This window comes from Sminthopsis crassicaudata, chromosome 6, assembly GCF_048593235.1.
Source record: "Sminthopsis crassicaudata isolate SCR6 chromosome 6, ASM4859323v1, whole genome shotgun sequence".
NCBI classification, from domain to species: domain Eukaryota; kingdom Metazoa; phylum Chordata; class Mammalia; order Dasyuromorphia; family Dasyuridae; genus Sminthopsis; species Sminthopsis crassicaudata.
Window position 1 is genome coordinate 72,549,130 of NC_133622.1, and position 22,225 is coordinate 72,571,354.

The window sequence follows — 22,225 nt, forward strand, 5'->3', positions numbered from 1 at the left end:
AGACAAACATATATGCATGGATGTTTGTATGTCTATAACAGGATAAGCACTTGAGAATGATAGAGGGACATACATAATATGCATGTTTGTAATAGTGTATCTATATTTTGTGCAGTCATTTGTATTTGTGTATGCAACATATATACTATATTATGTGGACATACAATATATGTATATATGTGTAAATGTATATATGCACATACATTATATATATATATATATACATAGATGCACTGATTATTTTCACAAAGAAATCCCTAGTTTCAGCAAAAGTACAAATAACCCATGCACGAAATGGTTGTATTTTTGTCCATAAGATTATGAGAAATCCTAGAATGAAGATTTCCAAGGGCATATCCGATTTCTTGGAGCTGTGACATCTGACCATCACAGCCAAAGGGTGAAACTGCTGTTTCATACCACTTAGAAGTTCTTTTCAACGATCTCATTCATTTCAAATGCTATAAGGAGACATCAGTTCATATAGTAATTGTCTGGCTGACTATCTGAATATGATTGAGTTGTCCTTGTCAAAATGCATTTGTTAAAGAGGGCATGAAAAGAAGAACATGATGCTAGTGGGAATTTTCTGCTTCTCAAATGAGGCCCCATTGGTGTTCTGAAAACCGGCCTCATTGTTCAGAACTCTTAGTAGCATTATAAAGAACCTGCCATGGTTCCTCTTTGTGGTACAATAAAGAAAACCTGGTATTACACCCCCTGAATGTCTTGGGATTATACTGGAAGTCAACGCATCATAAGACAATGCAGTCCCTGGGTCGGAGTGCTGATTTGCCTTTCCATCCCACATGTTGAAAGTAATCCCACATGGTTTTGTAAAAGCACCTTTTAGCAAGAAAGTCGAAAAGTCCTAAGGCTTCTAACCATCTCTCTTCAGGCGATTTCACTAGAGGAGTAAGAGAAAACACTTGGAGTGGATGGCTTAATATTGCTAATATTATCAAAAGAAACTGAGAATGTTATCTCAAAATTGGGTGATTTATAATAGTGTTCCTTGACTTTAAAAATGACTTTTCGGGACACTTTTATGTTCCCTTTTAAAGTGCAGCCTTTTGATTCCTTTCTTTGTGAATTCTAGGCAATGTTTTTATTTCTTATTTCAAACATCAGTGAAGTCTCAAACGACCTAGGACTAATCCACTTTAAGATCTGCTGCTTTATCTGCAGGATGGAGAGAAGGAATTTTTCAGACAAATGTTTCTAATTCCATGCATGAATTGCCAGTAATAAAGTCCCAATTTTCTTTTTCTACGTCTGCTTCTCGAGTCTCTCCACTGCCTTTAATAAGGCTACACAACCTCTCTGAGAGGGGACACAGTCCTGCCTGCTTTACATTGCCCAAAACAAAGCATGAAAGTAATGTTCCATTACTGAAGACCACTTAGATATTTGGTTTTAATTTTGTGAGTGACAGTACATAGTTCTATCTGGGCAAGAAGAAATCCTTCTCTGCCCTTTCTTCTTTCTCCTATAACTGCATTACTCCATGAGTTCATTTACCCCTCAAAAATGTCATTGCCAGCTAGACATGGTCTACCTATTTTGAGCATTCTTTAAACTGACTGCTCAGTCAAATACATTCATTCAGAATCAGTCTGCTTACAAACTGGAAAACCATTGAACCTTTCTTGGCCATTGTTGGAACAAGAGCAGACTTCAAAACAAAAGTTTCCTTATAAAATGGAATAAACATTTGCAACATACATAGGCAAATTTAGACTAGGCTATAACTGAAATAACTTGTTCTGTCTCTGCCTTCTGCAAAGGGGGGTCAAGCTACTGCCCTCACTCCACTCACAATCACCTTAATTCAGAGTTATGGTCTACTGAGACCAAAGACCCTTTCTCTGGCCACCGCTCCCAATTTGTTTACATTCATTCATACCAGTCCAATCTTTTCCTATCTTATTCTTCCTTCAAGTCCTTGTATATTGTACATTATTCCCTCTTCTCATAAAAAGTAAGCTTCTTGGGGCAGCTAGATGGTACAGTGGATAGAGCACCAGCCTTGAATTCAGAAGGACCTGAGTTCAAATCCCACCTCAGACACTTAAGAAGTCCTAGCTGTGTGACCCTGGGACACTTAACCTTAATTTCCTCAGAAAAAAAAAAAAAAAAGTAAGCTTCTTGAGGTCAGAGACTAATTCATTTCTGACTTAATATTCTCAGTGCATAACACAATGGCTGCCACATAGTAGACAATTAATTTATTATTTTTAATTCACTTGCTGAGTGAACTACTTTTAGACATTTTAAGAATAACAGCCAAAAAAACATTTGAAACTTATGCTTATAAAAATCTTTTCCAGAAAACTCATACAGATGAAAGTCAGAATGTTTTATTTTTCTTTCTTAATAAAAGGGAAAAAAATCAGATTGTCCCCTAAAAATTCCTTTATCTAGCTTTTTCCCCCTGTAGGTTCTTACATTTTAAGTTTTAAAAAGGATCTTCTGATCAATTAATCCAATCCCCCACCACCCAGGTAAAAATTCAGAAACTGTCACAGCCAGTATACTCACTAACTTACTGAAAGTCACACAGGTGAGCCAAGATAACCTATTATCTTGTTGTAGGCACAGGAATAATACATGTTTTTATTTAATCAATTTGCATATATTTATTGAACTTCAGTGTTTCAGCACTAAGTCTGGATATGATTTGTTTTTGCCAAATTGTCTCCTTCCTGTTACTACTACAATCAGCTCCCAAGGTGCCTACTTTTGAGAATCTTATCCATCAGTAGAATTTATAAAATGCCCCTTATGTACCTAAGTGACAATGTGTGAAGACTGCCAGACTGTATAGTATAGGCTGACACAGGCTACAAAATAGAGAAGCTGGTGACTGAACACAGCTTCAGTGAAGGGGATTTAATGGTTTGAGACCATTAAGCAATAGCTTTTTTTGCATGCCTCCTAACAGTGGTATCCAGCTTGGCTGCCATATGGCGTTAGATTATAGACGTTATATAGTCCAAACAATGAAGAATGAGTCTATACTACTCAATGGAGTTGACCAGAATAATTATGACTAACTTTAATATTCTATATTATAATATAGTATAATGTAATATAATAATTATGAATAACTAGAAAACTATAACTTCATCTCAAGTTTTTTCTCCTTATGTGCCTTAATTAATCTTTAATTATACTTAAAGATTTTCTAATATTATTTCAGGAAAATCATCCTGTATCATTCTTGACTCTTTTTTTTTATATCTTGGCCTCTTTGATGGCTTGATGAAGCTTCTGACCCCCTTCCCAGAATAATGGTTTTAGGTGCATAAGATAAAATTCATAGAATGGTGAAGGAAAACCAATTGTTTTTTAAATGTAATTTTTAAAATATCTTAAAACAAGTTCAGAGACCCTGGGTTAAGAATCCCTGTGATGTATAGAAACTCTTGATTCTCAGTTGTTTTTCACATTAAAGACGTGTCAGAAAATATTTTAACTGTGTACTCATGCAGGAACTACAATGAAAAGTAAGGGCATTCCACAAGTGCAGAATGCATGTAGTGCCTTCGGAAATATTGAATTTCTTGCAACATCTTAAATATTTCTTGAAAGAAACTGGCAGAAAAATTGTTTTGTGGTACCATACCACAAAATCCTATCAAGATCAAACAATATAGATGAGCAGCAAACCCAGGGTCACATACCATGGCCAGCTCTCCAGGTATCCAGTGAAGTCACCCTGGCCTCCCCACCAGAGCAAAGTTTCACTTAAAATGGCTAAGATTCCTAGCAGTCAAAAGGAAATTGATGGCTGGCATTGTCATCTCACAGAATGCTACAAAGTGGCCTCGTAGAAAATGTGAGAGTTCTGGAATCCTGATCCTTCTTTTCACTGGTAAACTGATCTCACAAGAAAAATCTTTGGTATGACCAGGAAAGACCTGATAAAATCCTAAAGGGAGAGGTAGAAAATGGGTAAGAAGAGTATTTGAGGTAAGAAGGAGAAAAGAAATAATATGAATAAAAGGAAAATTTGTCACCAAATAAACCACTCAGGCTTCTGATAGTGACTCAACATTAAGGTGAAATTATAAACTTTATCCTAAGGAAAAAGAATGTCCCTTTACATTCTAGGACTGAATTCTTACTCACTGGAAATAATGACTGATGATAACTTTCATTGTCTCTCTTCAATCTGTTCTCCATATCAGTTGTTTTTCTCAGATTCTCTCCTATTTTTTCTTTATTTTATTATTTCTTGGTGAACTATAAAGTTATTCAATTTCCTTCTTAAACTTTTGTATATCTTTTTTCTAGTTGATTAACTTTCTTTTCATAATTTTCTCAAATTGCTTTTATTTTTTTTCTAATTTTCCCTCAGCTTCTCTTATTTGATTTTTTAATTTCTTTTTAAATTTTTCCAAGAACTCTTTTTTTTTGGACTTGCGAACACTTGATATTATTATGCTTTGGGGTAGAAGTGACTTTTTAAAAATTTCCCTATCTTTTTTTAATATAAACCTACATGTTCTTTTACACCAAAGTAGCTATTTATGGTCATTTATTCCCCCTTAATGATAGTAGTCATCTTTAGAATGGGGCAGATAGAGACAGAAGGGAAAAAAAAAAGGTGGGTGGGAAAAAAATTACATGACAACTTTATTTTTTATTTAAGAGAAATAGTAAATTGTAAATAATTGATTTGCAGTTACACATACAATACAATTAAAAAACATGTGTTTTTTAATATTCTATACTATTAAAATGCTTGTTATACTCCATAAATTAACATTTACATAACTTTTTTTTAATGAAAGAATGGCTGGATTCAGTGGTATCTAGCCCAGCCTCAATATTGTTTTAGAACAAAGAGCAGATAAAGAAGAATGAATCTATACCACTCAATGAAGTAGAGTCTTCAACTCGAGTTGTTTTTATACTTGATATATAAATTAATTTTAATTGTGTAAAGCTTTTCTATTGTCATTGTAGTATCATTTTTAATCTTTTACATATTATAGAAAGGCACAGAATTATGCTTTTCACAGATTATTAAAGGAATGATAATATGGAATGGCCAATTTCATCTAGGTCTATAGAGGTAAACAACATTGTAGTGTAAATAAAGCTGAGCTTGAAATGAAGAAGTTCCTGTTGTTGATCAATCATTTCAGTTGTGTCTAATTCCTTGTGACCTCATTTGGGTTTTTCTTAGCAGGGATACTGGAATGATTTACGATTTCCTTCTCTAGCTCATTTTACAGATAAGGAAACTGAGGCAAAGAGGGTTAAAGCAAATTTTCTAATCCAACCCCTTCATTTTATGGATGAGGAGAGGTACCGCTAGGGATTTGTCCAAAGTCACAGTTAGTTAATGACAGAGTTTGGAACTGAACCTTGATCTTTTGACTCAAAGCCAGTACTCTTTCCCTTATGCTATCTTACAATTGCCCAAAGATTCCAAAATACAAATGAAACAAAACCCCATTTGTTAGTCATTTATCATTTTAATGATTTCTTTTGTTTTTTAAAGTCACCCCACTATCCTTCCCTTCTCCATCTCCCTTACTCTTCAGAAAACCATTCAATATAACAAATTGATTATTTTTATCTTTTGTCATCTTTACCAGTTTTCAGGATGTGAGATGAAACCTCAAGGTATTTTGATTTGTTTCTCTTATTTTTAGTATTTTGAAGTATTCTTTCAAGGGGTTCTTAATACTTTGCAATTCGTTTGAAAATGTTTTCATCCTAAACCACTTATCTATTGGGAAATGGCTTTTGGTCACTTATATGTATAATATGTGCATGCATATGCACATTTACATAAGTGTTATTTTTTCTAATTGGATACCAAACCTTTGCCAGAGAAATTTAATACATTTTTCCTGTTTAGTCATTTCTCTTCTTATTCTAGATGCATTAATTTTACTTGTGTAGAAATCTTTGTTTCATGTAATAAAAGTTATCTATTTTATTTTTTTATAACTACCTTCATCCTATTCATGGCTGTGAGAGGTATATGATGTTTCACATCTATTTTTTAAAAAGTGTTATATATCTATTTAGAATATATTGTGGAAATGGTGTAAGGTATTGGTCTAAGCCTTTTAATAATGATAAATGGCTTTCCAGTTTTCCCAGAAGTTTTTAATCAAATAGGGATTTCTTTCCTGAGTAATTTATGTCCTCCATTTTATCGAATATAGTTTTCAAATTCCACTGTGTCTAATTCTCCTTCATCTAGTATCTTCCATTGATCTATCTCCATATATTTTAACCAATACCAGATGGTTTTGATGACTGCTATCTTAATGTAGTTTGAGTATGGGAAAGCCCCATCTTTTCACCAAGCTTGACGCCTATTTAATTAATATTTACATTGATAGTACCCTACCTCCATAGAGTTTTCATTTGCTCTAGCTCTTTTTTCCTTCCTTCTTTAAACTTTTTTTAAACCTCTTGCTATTACTGTGAAAGAAATTTCACCTATCCCAAAAGAGAACATGGAAAATAAGTAGAAAGGTGAGTTTCTACTTCTCAATCATTACTAAAAACAATTTTCAGTAAGTCTATAAAAATGCCTTTTTGAAAATAACTATGCTAGGAAATGACTCTAGGGAGAGAATAGAAAGAAATGTTGGAATTCAGAGCCTGAGGACCTATGTTCAAATCCAGGCTCTGCTATTTACTGCCCATGATTTTAGAGAAATGATACTTCAGGGATTGCATATTCTAATTTTTATTAGAGAGGCTGGACATAATGATTTTGATGGCTTTTTCTAGCTCTAACCCTATGATCTTCATGATAATATACTTGATAGTTTAATGAAAGTCTTTATAAAGAAACTGGAGTGTTTTATTGTTTTGTTTTGTTTTGTTTTGTTTTTTACCAAAAAGAATGAGAGAGCTAAGATTTCTGTGTTAGCATACATTGGGTCACACACTTTGCCTGTTTGTCAATTATATTACCCATGTTTCCATTCTTTCTCTTTGTAGCTCTGGTGAAAATTAGAAGACTCATTTCTCTTATTTTAAAAAAAATTACAAATGTTATGATTCTCTAAAATGCAGTCCTAGGCAAGTTTTCTCAAAAGAGAGATTTGAATTGTTGAAAATGAGAGGGAGAAAGAGACAGAGGGAGAGACAAACAGACCCAGAGAGACAAAGAGAGACAGAAAGAGAAAGAGAGAATGAGAATAACAGTCTTGCACAATTTTCTACTGAAAGACTTGTCTGTTTTTCATATTCAGTGCAATTAAGAAATACATGTTCCTGGCTTAAATAAGTGTGGGGGATATGGAGATACCAAATAAACTATTAGACCTCAGACTTTAAGCTTAAAAACATGTCTGTCTAGAAAAGTGCCTATTGATTTCAAATTAGAAATAAAGATTTGAGAGCTCTTGCTTAAATATTAGAGGGAAATTTTTAATACATTACATTGATCCAGTCTTATGATTGAATGTTAAAATATAATTAGTATAACATACCTTGTTGTATGTACTCGGTCATATATGTGTTCAAATAAGTCAACAAACATCTATTAATCACTTATGTATCTGACAATGTACAGAGTGCTGGGAATACAAATAGAAGTAAAAAGATAGTCTCAAGGAGCTTCCATTCTAATGTGAGAAGATAACACAAGTTGAAAATATAAAAGGCAGGAGAAAGGGGGAGGCAGCAAGAAGTTCAGAGAGTCATGAGCAGAGGTCAAAAAGGAATAACGTGGGTTGGAGCAGTTTTCTTGATATGGTAGCTCCAAGAGAAACTCTGACCAATAAGAGAAAAGGGTCTCAAAGGAGAAATAAACTTCCAGTCTAAGAAAGCTACTTGCCAGGCCATGGTAGGGAAAGAAGTCCAGAGAGAAAGGAGTTGATCTCAGAGAAGAAGGAATATTAGTTCTCCCTTCTAGAGTATTGTCAAGAAGCACGTCTTTTTTTATCTTTTTGTCCCCAGTTTTTCCAGATTGTAGGTACTTAGCATTTATTGAATTAAATTGAATTGACTTGAATTATACCTATTGGATTGAAATGTATTTCATGAAAGAGAACTGTGTCTGAACATATAGAATCTATACCATTTTGAAGTTAGAATTTCATTAATGTTCTCATTTCAATTGTCATTTTTGACAATTTTCTCAGAGGCTACATAATAATACATAGGCTGGTGGAAAGAATCGGAAAATGTATCTTTAATTTACTTGGGAGAAGGAGGGAGGCAATAACACAGAAGGATATGGCCAGAACAGCCATGAATTCACCTGGAAAGTGTAGGGAAGGAAGAAAGAAGTCATCATGTTGCAGGTTTCCACTTTATGTTCTTGCTAATTAGGAGGTAAACTCAGGTATTTATATGCTACTAAATGATCAAAAGTATAGGTAACACTCCTTTACATGTCTGCACCCTAGGAGAAAATTCCAAACTGCCCTTCCCTAGTTATAACTATGAATCCAAAGCAAAGGGGGGAAAAAAGGAAGATACTGTTACATTTGCCAAAATCAATCAATTGACTTTTAAAATGTAAATTAATAAAATAGATTTTTAAAAAATACTTTCAATGTATAATTATACTCAGTTTCCAAAGACTATAAGATAGAGATATTGCTGAAGGAAGTTTTCACATCCAGAGTTTCTTATATCAGTGAAATCACGGATCCAAACAGCAATAATAAAAAGTTAATACCAAGGTTCTAGATCAACTGCAGAGGGATGTCTGTATTACTGATACTTCTGAATTGTAAGTTAAATAAAATAATATTTTATTATTCAGAATTACTAATAATGTTTAAAAATTATATAGGGCATGTATAATAAGTAGAGAAAATCATAAATTAAAAAAAAAGTTTTGTCAAGCATTTAAGTGAGAATTTCAACTGAACAGTAAAATGACCCCTCCACAATAATCTGCTATTTTAATTTTAATATATTAATAGATACATGATCTCATCATCGGAGATAGTTTTTTCAGTGGTACAGATGACAGCTCATCCATGCTTCCTTATCCTATGTGATTCTCCCCCAGATCTTCCCATCAATTTTTCATAAGTCTATCCAGTTTGCTAGAGGACTTTCCCCATATCATTAAGTGTTAACCTGATATTCACAAGAGTTGCAAGGATAGAGGAAAATATAAAATCTTTACTTTCATTAACTCCAACAGAAAATTAGCATTTTCTTCAATTTTGAACATTGGCAACAAACTATAATAATATTAGCAGTACTTGTGATTTTGTCACCAATAGAAGTCACAGATATTTTTGTATCATATTACAGTCATCAAAGAGATCTCAAAACATCATTTAAGCTCATCATTGCTTCAAAATGAATGTAATTATTAGACTAGATAAAAAGTAGACATGCTACAAAGTTTAAAAACATTTTCATAACTCTTCTACTATAATTGGTTTCCTTTGAAATACTAGATTTTTTGCTTCCTGCTTTTAAGAGGGGGTCCACAGGTTTCCCTATACTTCTAAAAGGGCCCATGACTCAGAAAAGGTTAAGAATCCCCCTATCTAGATAAATTAATGTGTCTAGATTGTCTAAAAATTATGTTATTCTTAGTACTCTCTGTGTCTTTTTCTACCACTCTGCTATTATCACTTCAGAAATGGAAAGAGGCCACCCAGGACTGAGGGCCATTCTGCATTTTTCTGTTTTATGGGTTGTCATAGCCAAAGAATTGATCACCTGCTGGTGAGCCCACCCATGCTGAGCCTGGTTCTCAGGCAGCAGCCGTTGTACTTAAAACCCTTCCAGCTTAGTAGGACCTTCCAGGACTACTACTCCACAGGCATAGCCATAATGAGGCAACCAAGCAGGACCTAGAGAGGTTACGCTTCCATAAACAAAAATTTATGAGTGCAAAAAGCAGGGTGATACAGTAGAAAGAACATCAGTTAAGAATAAAAGAACCTGCGTTCAAAACCCAGCTATTATTATGTACTACTTGAGCATCTTCCCTTCTCTGGGCTTCAGTTTGCTCATGAGGACTTTCTTTAAAGTCTTTAAAATTTATATTCCTGTGATTTTATGTAAATGTATCACCAAATCTGGGGCATTAAATAACAGAAAAAAATCAGAAGAAAAAAAAGCTATTCACTTATCCGTAGGAATCTAAATAATTGAGTGATGGATGTAGATGAAACATCAAGGAAGATTAGGAAACTGGCAAAGAGACAAAGGAAGTTATCCAGCTCTACAGAAAAATGTTCTGTGGGATTGCTTCTTTCTCTCTGAGTCATCCTCATCTTTCCTACCACAATTGCAAGTTAATGCTACAGCCCTCAGACTCCATCCAGTTTGATTTCATCAGTGGATCTCCCCACCACATCCCACATCTGATAAGTGTTTTATATCCCTTAAGCTTCACTCAATTGGGCATAGGCCAGAGGAAAGTTATTTGGACCACAGGCTAAATGGATTGTTCATCTTGTATCACAAGTAATTGCACTGCACCTTTGGCCATGATCCCTGGATTCCGGCATTTAAGAAAATACAGAGAGGAAGAGCTGGCTATGCATGTGATTTGCTGATTACCACCACAGAAATCCCCCTTGGTCCAACCCAGCTAGCTAACATTTATGAGGTGCTTTAGGGACCTCCGGCTTCTCAGTGAGGTGAAGGGATGTCCACCCCAGACACGCGAAGACTTCCAGAATGGGTGAATGAGATCCAACAACCATGAAGGTGTTGTGGAGCATTTAGAACTAGTTGTCAGGGTTATCCACCCCATCCCAGGATCAGTCATCATGATTTTTGTCCTCCCACTGGCCTTTCATGATTCTGGAAAAAAAAGAGAGGAAGATGACTATGCAACTCTGCTTCATCTAAATATTAAACAAATCCCTTCTATGCACAAGTCAATACATCAAGTCATGATGTCAATGGTCCTCTTCAGAAACAGTTCAAACAACAATGCTTTAAGGTTCATGAAACACCCCCTGTATATTATTTGATTTGATCCTCACAACAATTAGGGTCATTGTTGACCCTAATATTGTATTGTCATAATTGTCATATTATTGTCATATTGACCCTAATATTATCTTCATTTTACAGAGGAAAAACCTGAGAGCAGTTAAGTGACTTGTTCAGAATAAAGCATTTACTAAGTATCTGAGATAGGTAATATCTTACTTTGAACCTTCTGAGTTTGGGCCCACCAGTCCATCCACTGCGTCATCTAGCTTTCTAAGGAAAAAACCTGACCCTGGGATCTTGAAAAATTAGGCAAGCTTTAGTAGGTGCTTCCCAGCCAGAAAGGCTCCCATTATTGTTCTGGTGCTAAACTAGCCATACTCCTTGAGCAATACTGGAATCTCTTTAAGCAATGGGAGACATGCTTATCTGGAGGGTTGATTATGAAATAGTGAATGTTTTTTGGCCATGACAACATCTACTCATCTAAAATGGCAATCAATTGTCTTCAGTCATAAATGAATTTGGAACTTGCCCCAGGTCTGATTGGAGCAATCACCTAAGTATTATACAAATATAATGATTTGTATGTAGGCAGCGAGGGCATAGAAGATAGAAAATAATGAGCTCAGTCAGGAAGACCTGAATTCAATTCCTTGAACTCAGACACTAATTAGATGAATGAGTCCTAGATAAGTTACTTAATCTCCCTCAGCCTCAGTTTCCTCATCTAAAAAAATATAATATTAGCCACTCCCTCCCAAAGTTGTTATAAAACTCAAAGGAGATACTTGGCAAACTGTAAGGACTATGTAAATGCTAGCTCTATGTGCACGCATGTAGTTAACAAATTCTTCTCCCTCAATGAGATGTACCAAGGCAGATTGTCTTTGTAGAACATGTTTATGAATTTTTCCTCTGTGGAAATGACTACACGACTATCTCTTCTGTGTTTTCCTAGAAGTCAGCCAATGTAAAATGCTTTGCAAAATCCTAATGTTTTCTAGAAATACTAGCTGTTACCATTATTTGGTAGTATTGTTGTATCATTTATTATTATTTCAATTTTAGACCTATCCACCTTTGGCTAGAATAATTCTTTTAGTCACAGACATAAAGACAAATACTGGTTCTATCCTCAAAATTTTTTGTTTGCTAGGATCTGCCAGAGCAAATATTTCATGGTCTTGATGAAGCATCAGAGAAGGACATTAGTGGAAGACAAATATGTCTAACAGGCAGGGCTCTGTGGGAGGTAGAGTGCCCAGACTTGGAGTTATTAGGAAGACCTGAATTATAGCTCACCTTTTCTTCTGATTAGTTTTGTGACCCTACCCAAGTCAATTAACCTCAGTATGCCTCTGGTAACTCCCTAAGATTTATCTACTAATTCTTTAGGACTTCCTTGAGTCTGCTTATTAACTAAATTCGCCTAGTCTCCTCTGGATCTATCATCTCAGTAGCAAGAGTAATCCCTCCAACAATACAGGTCTCATTCTTCCCTGCCTCTGCTTTCCAACTTCTATCTGGGTCTTCCCATAAATTCACCCCAGGGGACCCACCCAATATCCTGTAAGACTCCCTCAAATTCTCTTCACTTTAGGAAGAATGTTATTAGCTAAATTCCCCAAACTGGAAATCACAAATCCTTTAGAGATTCCCATTTGCAAGGTTAAATATATAAATGTGGATGGATATTCATGGACTGATGAAAAGTCTTTTTGAATTTAAAAAAAAAGTGACTCAGAAGATTTAACCAACCACATTCCCAATTACTCTTCTATGACAAATATAAAAGAACCATACTTAAGCATATCAATTAATTAACAAGCATTTATGAAGTGCCTACTGAAAGAAATAATTAATTCTCTCTTATATTTAATGACTAATTATTGTGTTGGGACTAAGATTTTTCTCCTTTTCTACTTCCTCATCCAGAAATCAACTAGCGTGGGAAATTTTTCTCCAAGATTTACCCAGGCCAAGATCTAATTAGGCATTAAACAAAATGCTAAATTTGGGCTAATGAGAGGATGCCTGCTCATTGTGTTTAGACTGACAGGTCTGGGTAAATGTTGATATGGATATGGTAATATGGTGATATGGAAATTGATGTCTCTTTGACTAGATCATGTGATCCAGATCATGTACCCCAAGACTCTCATTGTAATATAAACCACCTTCTTATTGTAATATCATTCTCTCATTAATTGTTAACCAATCAGAGCTGATTGCCACCCTCAGAAACATCTACTTTTCCAAAGGCATATTAACTGTGAGCCTACCTTCAGGGGATTTAGTCTAAGAGAAACAGCCAAATGACCATCCTTTTATTTATAAACATGATATCATTATTAATAAATATGATTAAATTACCCGGGAACTAAGTTTCTTGAACTTTTTAGATCTCACACTATTGCATGTCAGGTATGTTTTATGCTATGTATACAAACACATCCTTCAACTTGAAATGTAAGCCTTTCACAAACTGTCTCTAGCCTCATCTTTCCAGACCACTCAAATGTTGTTTGAGCAATGCCCAAAATTGTCCTTATGTTCGATACTACAAATTCATATACAATACAAATACAAATTGATGAGGGGAGTGGCTAGTAAAAAGTTGGAGAATCCAGAAAGGGGTCTTAAATTAAACTTTGAAGGAAGCTAGGAAGGAATTCTAAGAAATGTAAATCAAGAGGGAAAGCATTTCAGGATTGGGGGATGAGCCATGCAAAAGCACAGAAATGGAAAGTGAATGTAAAGGACCAAAAAGTTGGCCAGTTTGGCTGGAATTTAAGGTATATAAATAATAATGTTTGAACAGTGGAAAGATGGGCTAGAGATAGATTGAGAAGTGTTAAATGGCCAATTGTATTTTATTCTAGAAACAAGATGGAGCTGCTGTGAGTTCTTGAGCCCGGGAAAGACCTGTGCTTTAGGAATATCACTTTGGCAGATGCGTGGACAATGGTTTGGAAAGTGGAGAGACAGAAGACAGACTACTTAAGTGGTTATTTTTATAACTCAGGAAAGAAGGCACAAAGGCCTGACAGGGTGATTGTGTCAATGTAGACAAAGGGACAGATATGTGAGATGTGGTGGAGATAGAATCTATAAGACTTAACAATTATTTGGCGTGAGTGAAAGTGAGTTTATGATGACCCTTGGATGTGAATTTGAAACACTAGAAGGGTATACCCCTAGCAAAAATAGTTAGGAATTGTAAGTTTGTTGAGGGAGGCTGTTAAATATTACAGTAGAAAGAGTGCTGGGTTGGGAATCAAGAGAATTCAACTTCTTCACCTCGAATCCAGCCTCAGTTAACCTTGTTAACCTCAGTTTCCTCATCTATAAAATGAACTGGAGAAGGAAATGGCAAACTATTTTAATATCTTTGCCAAGAAAATTCCAATCAGGCTCGCAAAGAATCGGACATGACTGAACAACAAAAGTTGTTTTTTTTGTTTTTTTTTTGTTTTTTTTTTAGGAAAGATAATGAGAGAAGTTTTTAGCTATGCTTAGTTTGAGATGTCTATGGGACACTCGGGTAGAGATGTCAAGTGGGTGGTTGGAGATCTGGCACTAGAGCTCTGGTTTGAAATGAGAGCCGAAAATGTAGATTTGGAACTAATCTACATAAAAATGAGAATTGAATCCAGAGAAACTGATGAGAGTCTGAAGAAGAAAGGAAGTCTGGGGCCCAGAATAGACCCCTGAGGTACTTACAGGGTGGATCATGAACCTATAAAGAAGATTGAGAAGGCAGAAAGAGAAACCCAGAGGAGTAATGTCAGATACTCAGAGAGAAGAATCTCCACAAAGTTGTGCTGGTACCATATAAAGGAAGATCTCAAAATGTATTACAGGGACACAAGTCCCTTGAGATTAATCAGCAGACAGAAAAATATCTCAAGTATCGAGCCACATGAGTAGTACTTTCTATTGGCCAAACCACACTTTCTAGTCCACTTCACATAATGGGCACTTGATGCTTTTTCCTTCCCAAAAATAAGTTGCCTCTCTGAGAAAACACAAAGAACGTGTTTAAGAAGGAGTTGAGAATGAAAATGTAATTAATACTAGGGAATTCCTTAGCAGCTTTTCATCTAGAACATTATAAAGACATATAATATCCTACCAAAATATATAGTATTTAATAAATAATTGATAATAAATAAATAATTAACTATAACTAAATAAGCCCATCTAAAGATAAAATATTATATAGGATCTGTGAGAACATTAGATGTTTTCCTTTAAAAAAACATACTAGAAATAAGACTTTTGAGATGTGGTGGACATTTGGGGGAAGGGAAGAGTCCCATGCTCTTAAGCAATTTTGCATATAATATAATCCTCTGAGCCAGTATAGAAATAGCCCAGAGGCATCGTTTACATTCCATATTATTCTGAAGTGCTATTATCGCTGCTGTTAATATTGCCACAGGAACATAAAAAAGTAACATGTCTTAAGGGAGCTGAGTCGGCTTGGTTTAATTGGCTTGCTTATCTCTGCACGGCTCTATAATTTACCTCTTGTGGGAGTTTTGACCTATAATTATCACCTTGTGTGTTTTCTTTGTTATGGAACTCTGGGAGTCATAGCAACAGGGCTGGTCATCCTAGGGGTGGTCATTTGGGATAGTGATGAAAACTTCTTGTTTATATTAGTTAAACGAATGCAGCATTCTTCCAAGAGTGGGGGGCCAAGTTGCAGGGACTGATGGAAAGGGGGTGGGGGACCTGCTCATTTTATTCCAAAGGTTAGGTAGCAGTCAGTTGTAAGAGGTGATTCCCTCATCTGATGAGGATTCAGAGAGGATGACTACATTTTATTTCAGCAACAATAAGGTCTTCTATAAAAAAGTTTCCTCTTACTAAGTATTTTATTTTCAATGAATATAGGCAATTGTTTAAAAAAATGCAAAAAAGTCTACAATTTTAGAAATAAAAATGTTCTTACTCACTTCTAATATTCTTCTGCCTCTGTCATTATTGTTAATCATAGCAATCACTAATAGTATATATATATCCTGAATGATTGTAACTAATGTTGCTTATAATAATTTTATATTTTAATTTTTGTTTTATTTTTAATATTTTATAATTGATTTTTTATATATAATGAATCATTATAAGTAATAGTTATTTAATGATTTACATTACAATATTACAACCCAGATAGATCAAGTGCTGGGCTTGGAAGAACTGGTTCAGATTCAGTCTCTGAGGTTTACTGTGTCCCAACAAGTATTTAACTTAACCTCTTTAGTGCCTAAGGCAGCTTCTGAGAACCAGTCTCCTAAGTCTTAAAAAAATTATAATCTACTTTAGAGAAAGAAGTTCCCACACCTGGACTTCATCCCACTTGTGAAATCACAAATCTTCCTGTATTCAAGAATAGGTGACTAATATTATACTTATTATGACTAATATTGGGCTGCCTTTTAACATGAATTTAATAACACATTATTAACATTGAATCAAGTTGGTATTTCCATCGCCTGTTTTATTCATTGCCTGGTCATAGTTAAAATAATCATGCAAATTTGCAGAGACCTGACACCCTAGCTGGATTAAACCATGATGAGACCAAAAGAAACTTTAAAGTATAGCAAATAAAAATTGAAATGGCAAATTCGTCCAACCATACAGGAATCATTTTGACTTTTTATTTCTAATTAAACCTTAAACATGATAGTGACTGGTAAAAGTTTCACAGGGCACATTTAAAATATTTGTAGACCTGAAGTTGCTTTTTTTTCCTAATTTTCTCCAAATCTCAGTTTGAATGAAATTAGCTGAACATTCTTGGCTACTAAATTTTAAAATTAAAATTAAATTAAATTTTTAAAAAATTAAAATATTAATATGATAGAAATCTACAGTTAGAATCATGAAAATTGATGATTCAGAATCCAGATCCTTAAAATATTTCATATATTTCCCAAAACATTTTCATGTAGTTCAAAACAGGTTTTGTTTCTCCTTGCAGGTATGCATGTTTGTTTGTTTTTAACGAAAAGTTATAAATCTTTATGAATGGTTCCATAGAAACAAAGTTTTCTATGGAGAGCAAAATTTTAAAAGGCATATTTTTTGTGAGTTATAAGGTGACTTTCTTTCCAAGACTGTCTTTTTAAAGGAAATACAAATTTGGCTTTTATTTGTTTGTCTATTTGTTTTATGCAGACCTTTAATGCCTGAAGAATGCAGACCCATCATTCAGCCCATACAGCCCCTAACATCGGAATGTTCTCGACTTTGTAGAAATGGCTACTGCACTCCTACGGGGCGATGCTGCTGTAGTCTAGGTTGGGAGGGTGACTTCTGCAGAATTGGTTAGTATTTCACCATAACTGCAAGGGTCTGGAATAGGAATGGGGGTAAGGGGGAGAGGTGGGACTTGTGTGGGAAACAGGACTTTCACATACTCAATAATTCCACTCCAGTCATTTTTTTCTAGAAACTTCAAAAGTTTAAATGGCATTTGCCAATTTGCAAAAGCATCAAAGGAGATTCTTTTTCAAAGGTTAAAAAGGAAACTTTTCCCTTATTTTCATGGGCTGAATTCTACATTTCTGTAAGCCAGCCTTATCTGTAATGGGAGGATTTATAGGGGATGGAATCTAACTAAGATGATTTTTCCATTACGAATTTTAAGATTTCTATACACAAGCTAACTTCTTCTTCAAAAGGTAGGAAATCCAATGGCATAGCATCATGTGTGCAGTTGCCCATTTCCTGCTCATTTTTTTTCCCTTCCATTTAGAAAGGGAGCACAAGACACTTATCCTTAAATTGGCCCTTCCATAAATCTGTGCATTCGCTACAAGAGAGTGAACCTTAGCCTAGGCTCTGCATAAAGAAGGTTTAAAAAATGTGGGCTAACATTATGGCATTAAATTGAAGAGAATTCAAAATATTATACAAAAGAAAGGGTTATCTCTGGCTAGTCTTACTTTCCTTCTTCCATTTTTCTGATCAAACCAATTTGGTTTTAAATTATGTGCAAGAATAAATTAGCTTAAACTCAGAGATTTACAGAAATGTATGCATTTGTATTACATTTGAAGGTATGTGTGACCTAGAAAAGAAAAACAAACTACTAGGGGAAAGATGTCCAAATATTGAGGTCAAATCTTGCCAACAAGAATAAAACTCCTAATTTAAGTTGGATTTTACTTTCATTTCAAATAGGAAACTCATGAAATTTCCTGTTACTCAAATCCTTTTTAAATGTCTTTTTTATTTATTTTAAAGATTCATTCTGCAACAGTGTTAGTCTGATATTTAGAATTAGATAAAACTTTTATTTTAAAATGCATCATAAATTTAATTGATGCTAATAAAAATAATCAAATAAATATATACATTAAAGAATAAAATCTTGCATAATAAAGCAGAACCAAATGACAATGAGCAACATGGAAACAAAAAGTTTTGTTCTGTAATTTTTCCACATCTGTCTAAAATTTTGCAGCCTCTGGATATTTCTTCCTTTCTGCTTTTCTTGCCTTCTGTAGGACCCACAAACTCTGGTACACAGTAAACAATAAATGCTTGGTGACAAATCAATAAAGGTTACATAGTTAAGCTAATATTCAAAAGAGCCTTAAACTGGCTACCATATTTCCCAAGGACCTACTATAATAATCAGTTAATTTTAGGTGGCAGATAAGATCTATCTCCTCATTTCCCTTTTTCATCACTATTTAACATCATGCTAATAGTTGTAACTTGTTTTTTTGGAAATGAGGGAATGAATCCTAAATTTTAAAAAATGGTTCGACTCATGTGAATTTCACATTTTTAGTTAATAATCTAGTGACGTTCACTATTTTAGCCATTATCTACAAAGCATATAACTTCTATAGAAACAATGACTAATATTTAAAATGTTGATATGTTGAACCAATTTTTAAAATGTGTTATATGTAAAGAAAACTGCAGATTGGTATTCTTGTTCCAAGAAAGAAAATGTTTGTGCATATATATACACACACCCCTTAATACATCTTTCCTGATTTTGGGGACTATATCATTTCCTTTCTAGACATCAGCACCCATACTTTTGGCAGCCATTCTGAAAACTTAAGCTAAAGCATTTAGAAAGGCAAGAATAGCCTTGCCTGCAGAGTTGGAGAGTCAGAATTTAAAGAAAATACTATGGGGTTTGAATACTCCCACCAACCCCTTTGGGGGAAGATTATGACTCCCATAACCAGATTAGAAGGATAATAGTAGACATGGCTACCTAATCTCCCTCTTTCATTGTTGTGAGTAGCAAAATATCTAAAGTTTAGACTATGGATTAGGGGAGGTGGCAGAAGTCAAGTCTCTGTGTCAAGGTATTAGAAGGTGCCATCACAGCCAAGTTTAGACTGCCCAGCCCCATGAAAGTGAACAGAAATCTGGGGAAATAAAAACCCCTCTTCTTTGGGCTTTAAATTTTAATTTGAAAAATCAGCACACAGATAACAAGTCCTTCAGTATCCTAACAGGGACAAAGGAGGAATTTCTTTGTGTAGACCTAAACCCCCATTAGAAAAGGCAGTTGATTTACTAGGGGATTTTTTTTAGGGGGAAGGAGGAACCTTAGTAAATGTTGCTTATTCAGAAATAGCTTCATAGTTCTAAAATCATTTTAGATTGGCCGCTGGCCATGGTGACACACATCATGTAATCCCAGCAACTGGGGAGGCTGAGACTAATGAATCTTTTGAGCTAAGGATTTCTGAGCTACAGTAGCTTATGCCAGTTGGGTGTCCATAGTAAGTTGAGTATTAAAATTGTGAGACCCTGGGATCAGTTGACCACGAGGTTGCTAGAGAAGTGTGAATGGTAACAACAGGTTATAAAGTTCCCTTGCTCAACAGTGGAACCAGTCCCATGACTCAGCCTGGACAAAATAGGGATACACACACACACACACACACACACACACACACACACACACACACACACACACACACACACACACAATTTGATAACAATAACAAAAAAAAAGGAATATAATTTCAAATCACAAGATCCCATGTGTGTTTTTGAAACAACCATCTAGCAACAGTGAGCTTCCTTTTCTTTATTTCTACATTTACAGAATTTGCTTTTCTTCCCTTTAATTTTTATTTATTTTTTCTTCCTTTTATTTTCTAGCAAAATGTGAACCAGCCTGTCGCCACGGAGGAGTTTGCATTAGACCAAATAAATGCCTATGTAAAAAAGGGTACCTGGGACCCCAATGTGAACAAGTGGATAGAAACATCCGCAGAGTTACCAGGGCAGGTATTCTTGATCAGATCATTGACATGACATCCTATTTGCTGGATCTAACAAGTTACATTGTATAGTTTCGGGGACTTTTTGGATTCTCCTTCCTGATGGGCATTTATTTTTAATCCTGTCATTTAAAAAAGAAAAAAAAACAAAAAAACAAAATGAAAAGACTGTTATCCTGCTACAAACTCCTGTGATTTCATTTCCTTTTTTATTAATTTAAAAATCACTTCTACAAACATGCAGATACTGTGTGTGTATATATATGCCTGTGTGTGTATATAGATAATATGTTATAATATATACGTATATATACACACACATGTATACACACACTCATTTATCCCCTATCCTCAACCCCACGAGTGTAGCTGCTTCTTGGTGGATTTGTTTTTAAACTACATTTCTTTATATGGAGTAGTTTACACAGCGAATCCACTGTATACTGAGAAAGGACATTTTTATGTCACCAGAATAGACTCTTGGATATCCCAGCCATTTTGTGTCTGTAATAACTAAGAAAAAATTTTAAGATGGAGTTTTGAAACATTACATTGTATAAACTGATGGATTTAATCCTTTTTTAATGTAACATTTTTAAATAGAAGGACTATATGATGAGATAATGTTTCAGAACTCCTTGATGCATTTCTGAATGGGCAACTTGATATAGAATTGTAATCTTCACCTTCATCGATGTATTGCATTCCAGAATGTTATGCACTTATCTTTTTATTGGCATAGAAATCGGGTTACCCCCATCTTAATCTCAAGATTGTTTTCCAGTGTTTTATAATTAAATTATATCAGCATATTTCAAAACCAATCATCCTAAAAGGTCTGTTTTTATTGTATATTTTATTTAACAATAGGCACTGGGTTCATGTTACATATTTATATTATTTTATTTTATTTTTATAATATAGACATCACCTAGATGAAACCGCTTTACCATGTCCTGTAAAATACTAAAGTTACATTTTTCACCAACTTAATTGGAATGACGGGGAGTGAGAGAGCAAACACGCTCTTTAATGTGCTGTGGATCTAAGCTAGCCATGTATCCTTGGGTCAACATGTAATCATTCAAGACGGGATGAAAAAAAGCAAGAAAACAACCAGTCATTTAAAAATTCCAGCATTAAACATTTGTAAAGTGCTTTTCACCATAGCAGGACTGCCCAGATTGTATGGGATTAGAATGGTGCCGATTTCACACTGCATGGAACTCTCCTGGAGAAGAGCTTGTCCCGAACCAATCTTGGAAAGCTCTTAACATAACGAATTCTTGCCAAATAGGACTTTTCATGTAAGCGTCCCTCCAGATGCCATGGAAATCTTCACTTTGGTTAATGTATCAATAAATCTTCTGTAAATGTATTGTTCAGATTTTTAAAGAAATGAAATACTCTAATTTAAACCTGAGAAAGACATCCTCTGACTGGTTGGCCTTTTCTTAATGGTTTTAAGTGGCCAGTTTGCCACGTTTGGATTGTAATAATAGATTAGGTTTCTTTGCACTACTGAAAAAAAAAATCTACTCATGGTGAGCATGCTCCCACCTTGGTGTTCCTATAAACACCTGTTCCTTCTGAGTCCTGGGTACACTATTGTAAAGTAGGCAATGCAGGCTGGTTTTTCAAATGTGCTCCATTTCTCACCTTTACTAAAATAAGCCTTGATTGTGGAGTGATGAAGGAAGAGGAGGGGAGAGGATGAGGAACAGTAGTATCTTAGGAGGCGGTATTTCTCTGTTGTTTTAAAGTGAGAGCTCTGTAATTAAAGCCAGGGAGCATTTGTAACTAGACCACAATGCAAAAGGATGCGTTAAGTCCACTGCATTTGTCTTCCATATATGATTGCTTCAGTTTCCAGTGACCTCATGGCAAATGGAAATTGGTTGAGAAATCTTGGTCCAGTGCTTCTTGAACAATACCCTGCATTAAAAAGTGCATGCATAATTTTGCACGATTTAGATTCAATTGACAGTCTATTCAAAGAAGTCTTGGGATTAAATGAGCATGGAGACCAAATTGCC

General features: G+C 34.9%; 1 protein-coding gene across 3 annotated transcripts in view; it reads left to right on the forward strand.

Annotated features, from left to right (window-relative positions):
- Positions 1-21,620, forward strand: part of HHIP (hedgehog interacting protein) — a 131,908-nt gene extending 110,288 nt beyond the window's left edge. Inside the window, exons 12-14 of one of the 3 annotated variants that reach the window (XM_074275661.1) lie at positions 17,101-17,249; positions 20,068-20,196; positions 21,114-21,620. In XM_074275661.1, the coding sequence (XP_074131762.1) occupies positions 17,101-17,249; positions 20,068-20,196; positions 21,114-21,124 (289 nt within the window). In that variant the 3' untranslated portion in view covers positions 21,125-21,620. Of the gene's footprint in view, positions 1-17,100; positions 17,250-20,067; positions 20,350-21,113 lie in introns of those variants that run through there. The other 2 variants (XM_074275659.1, XM_074275658.1) reach the window with 2 other exon arrangements.
- The last annotated feature ends 605 nt before the right edge of the window (positions 21,621-22,225 follow it).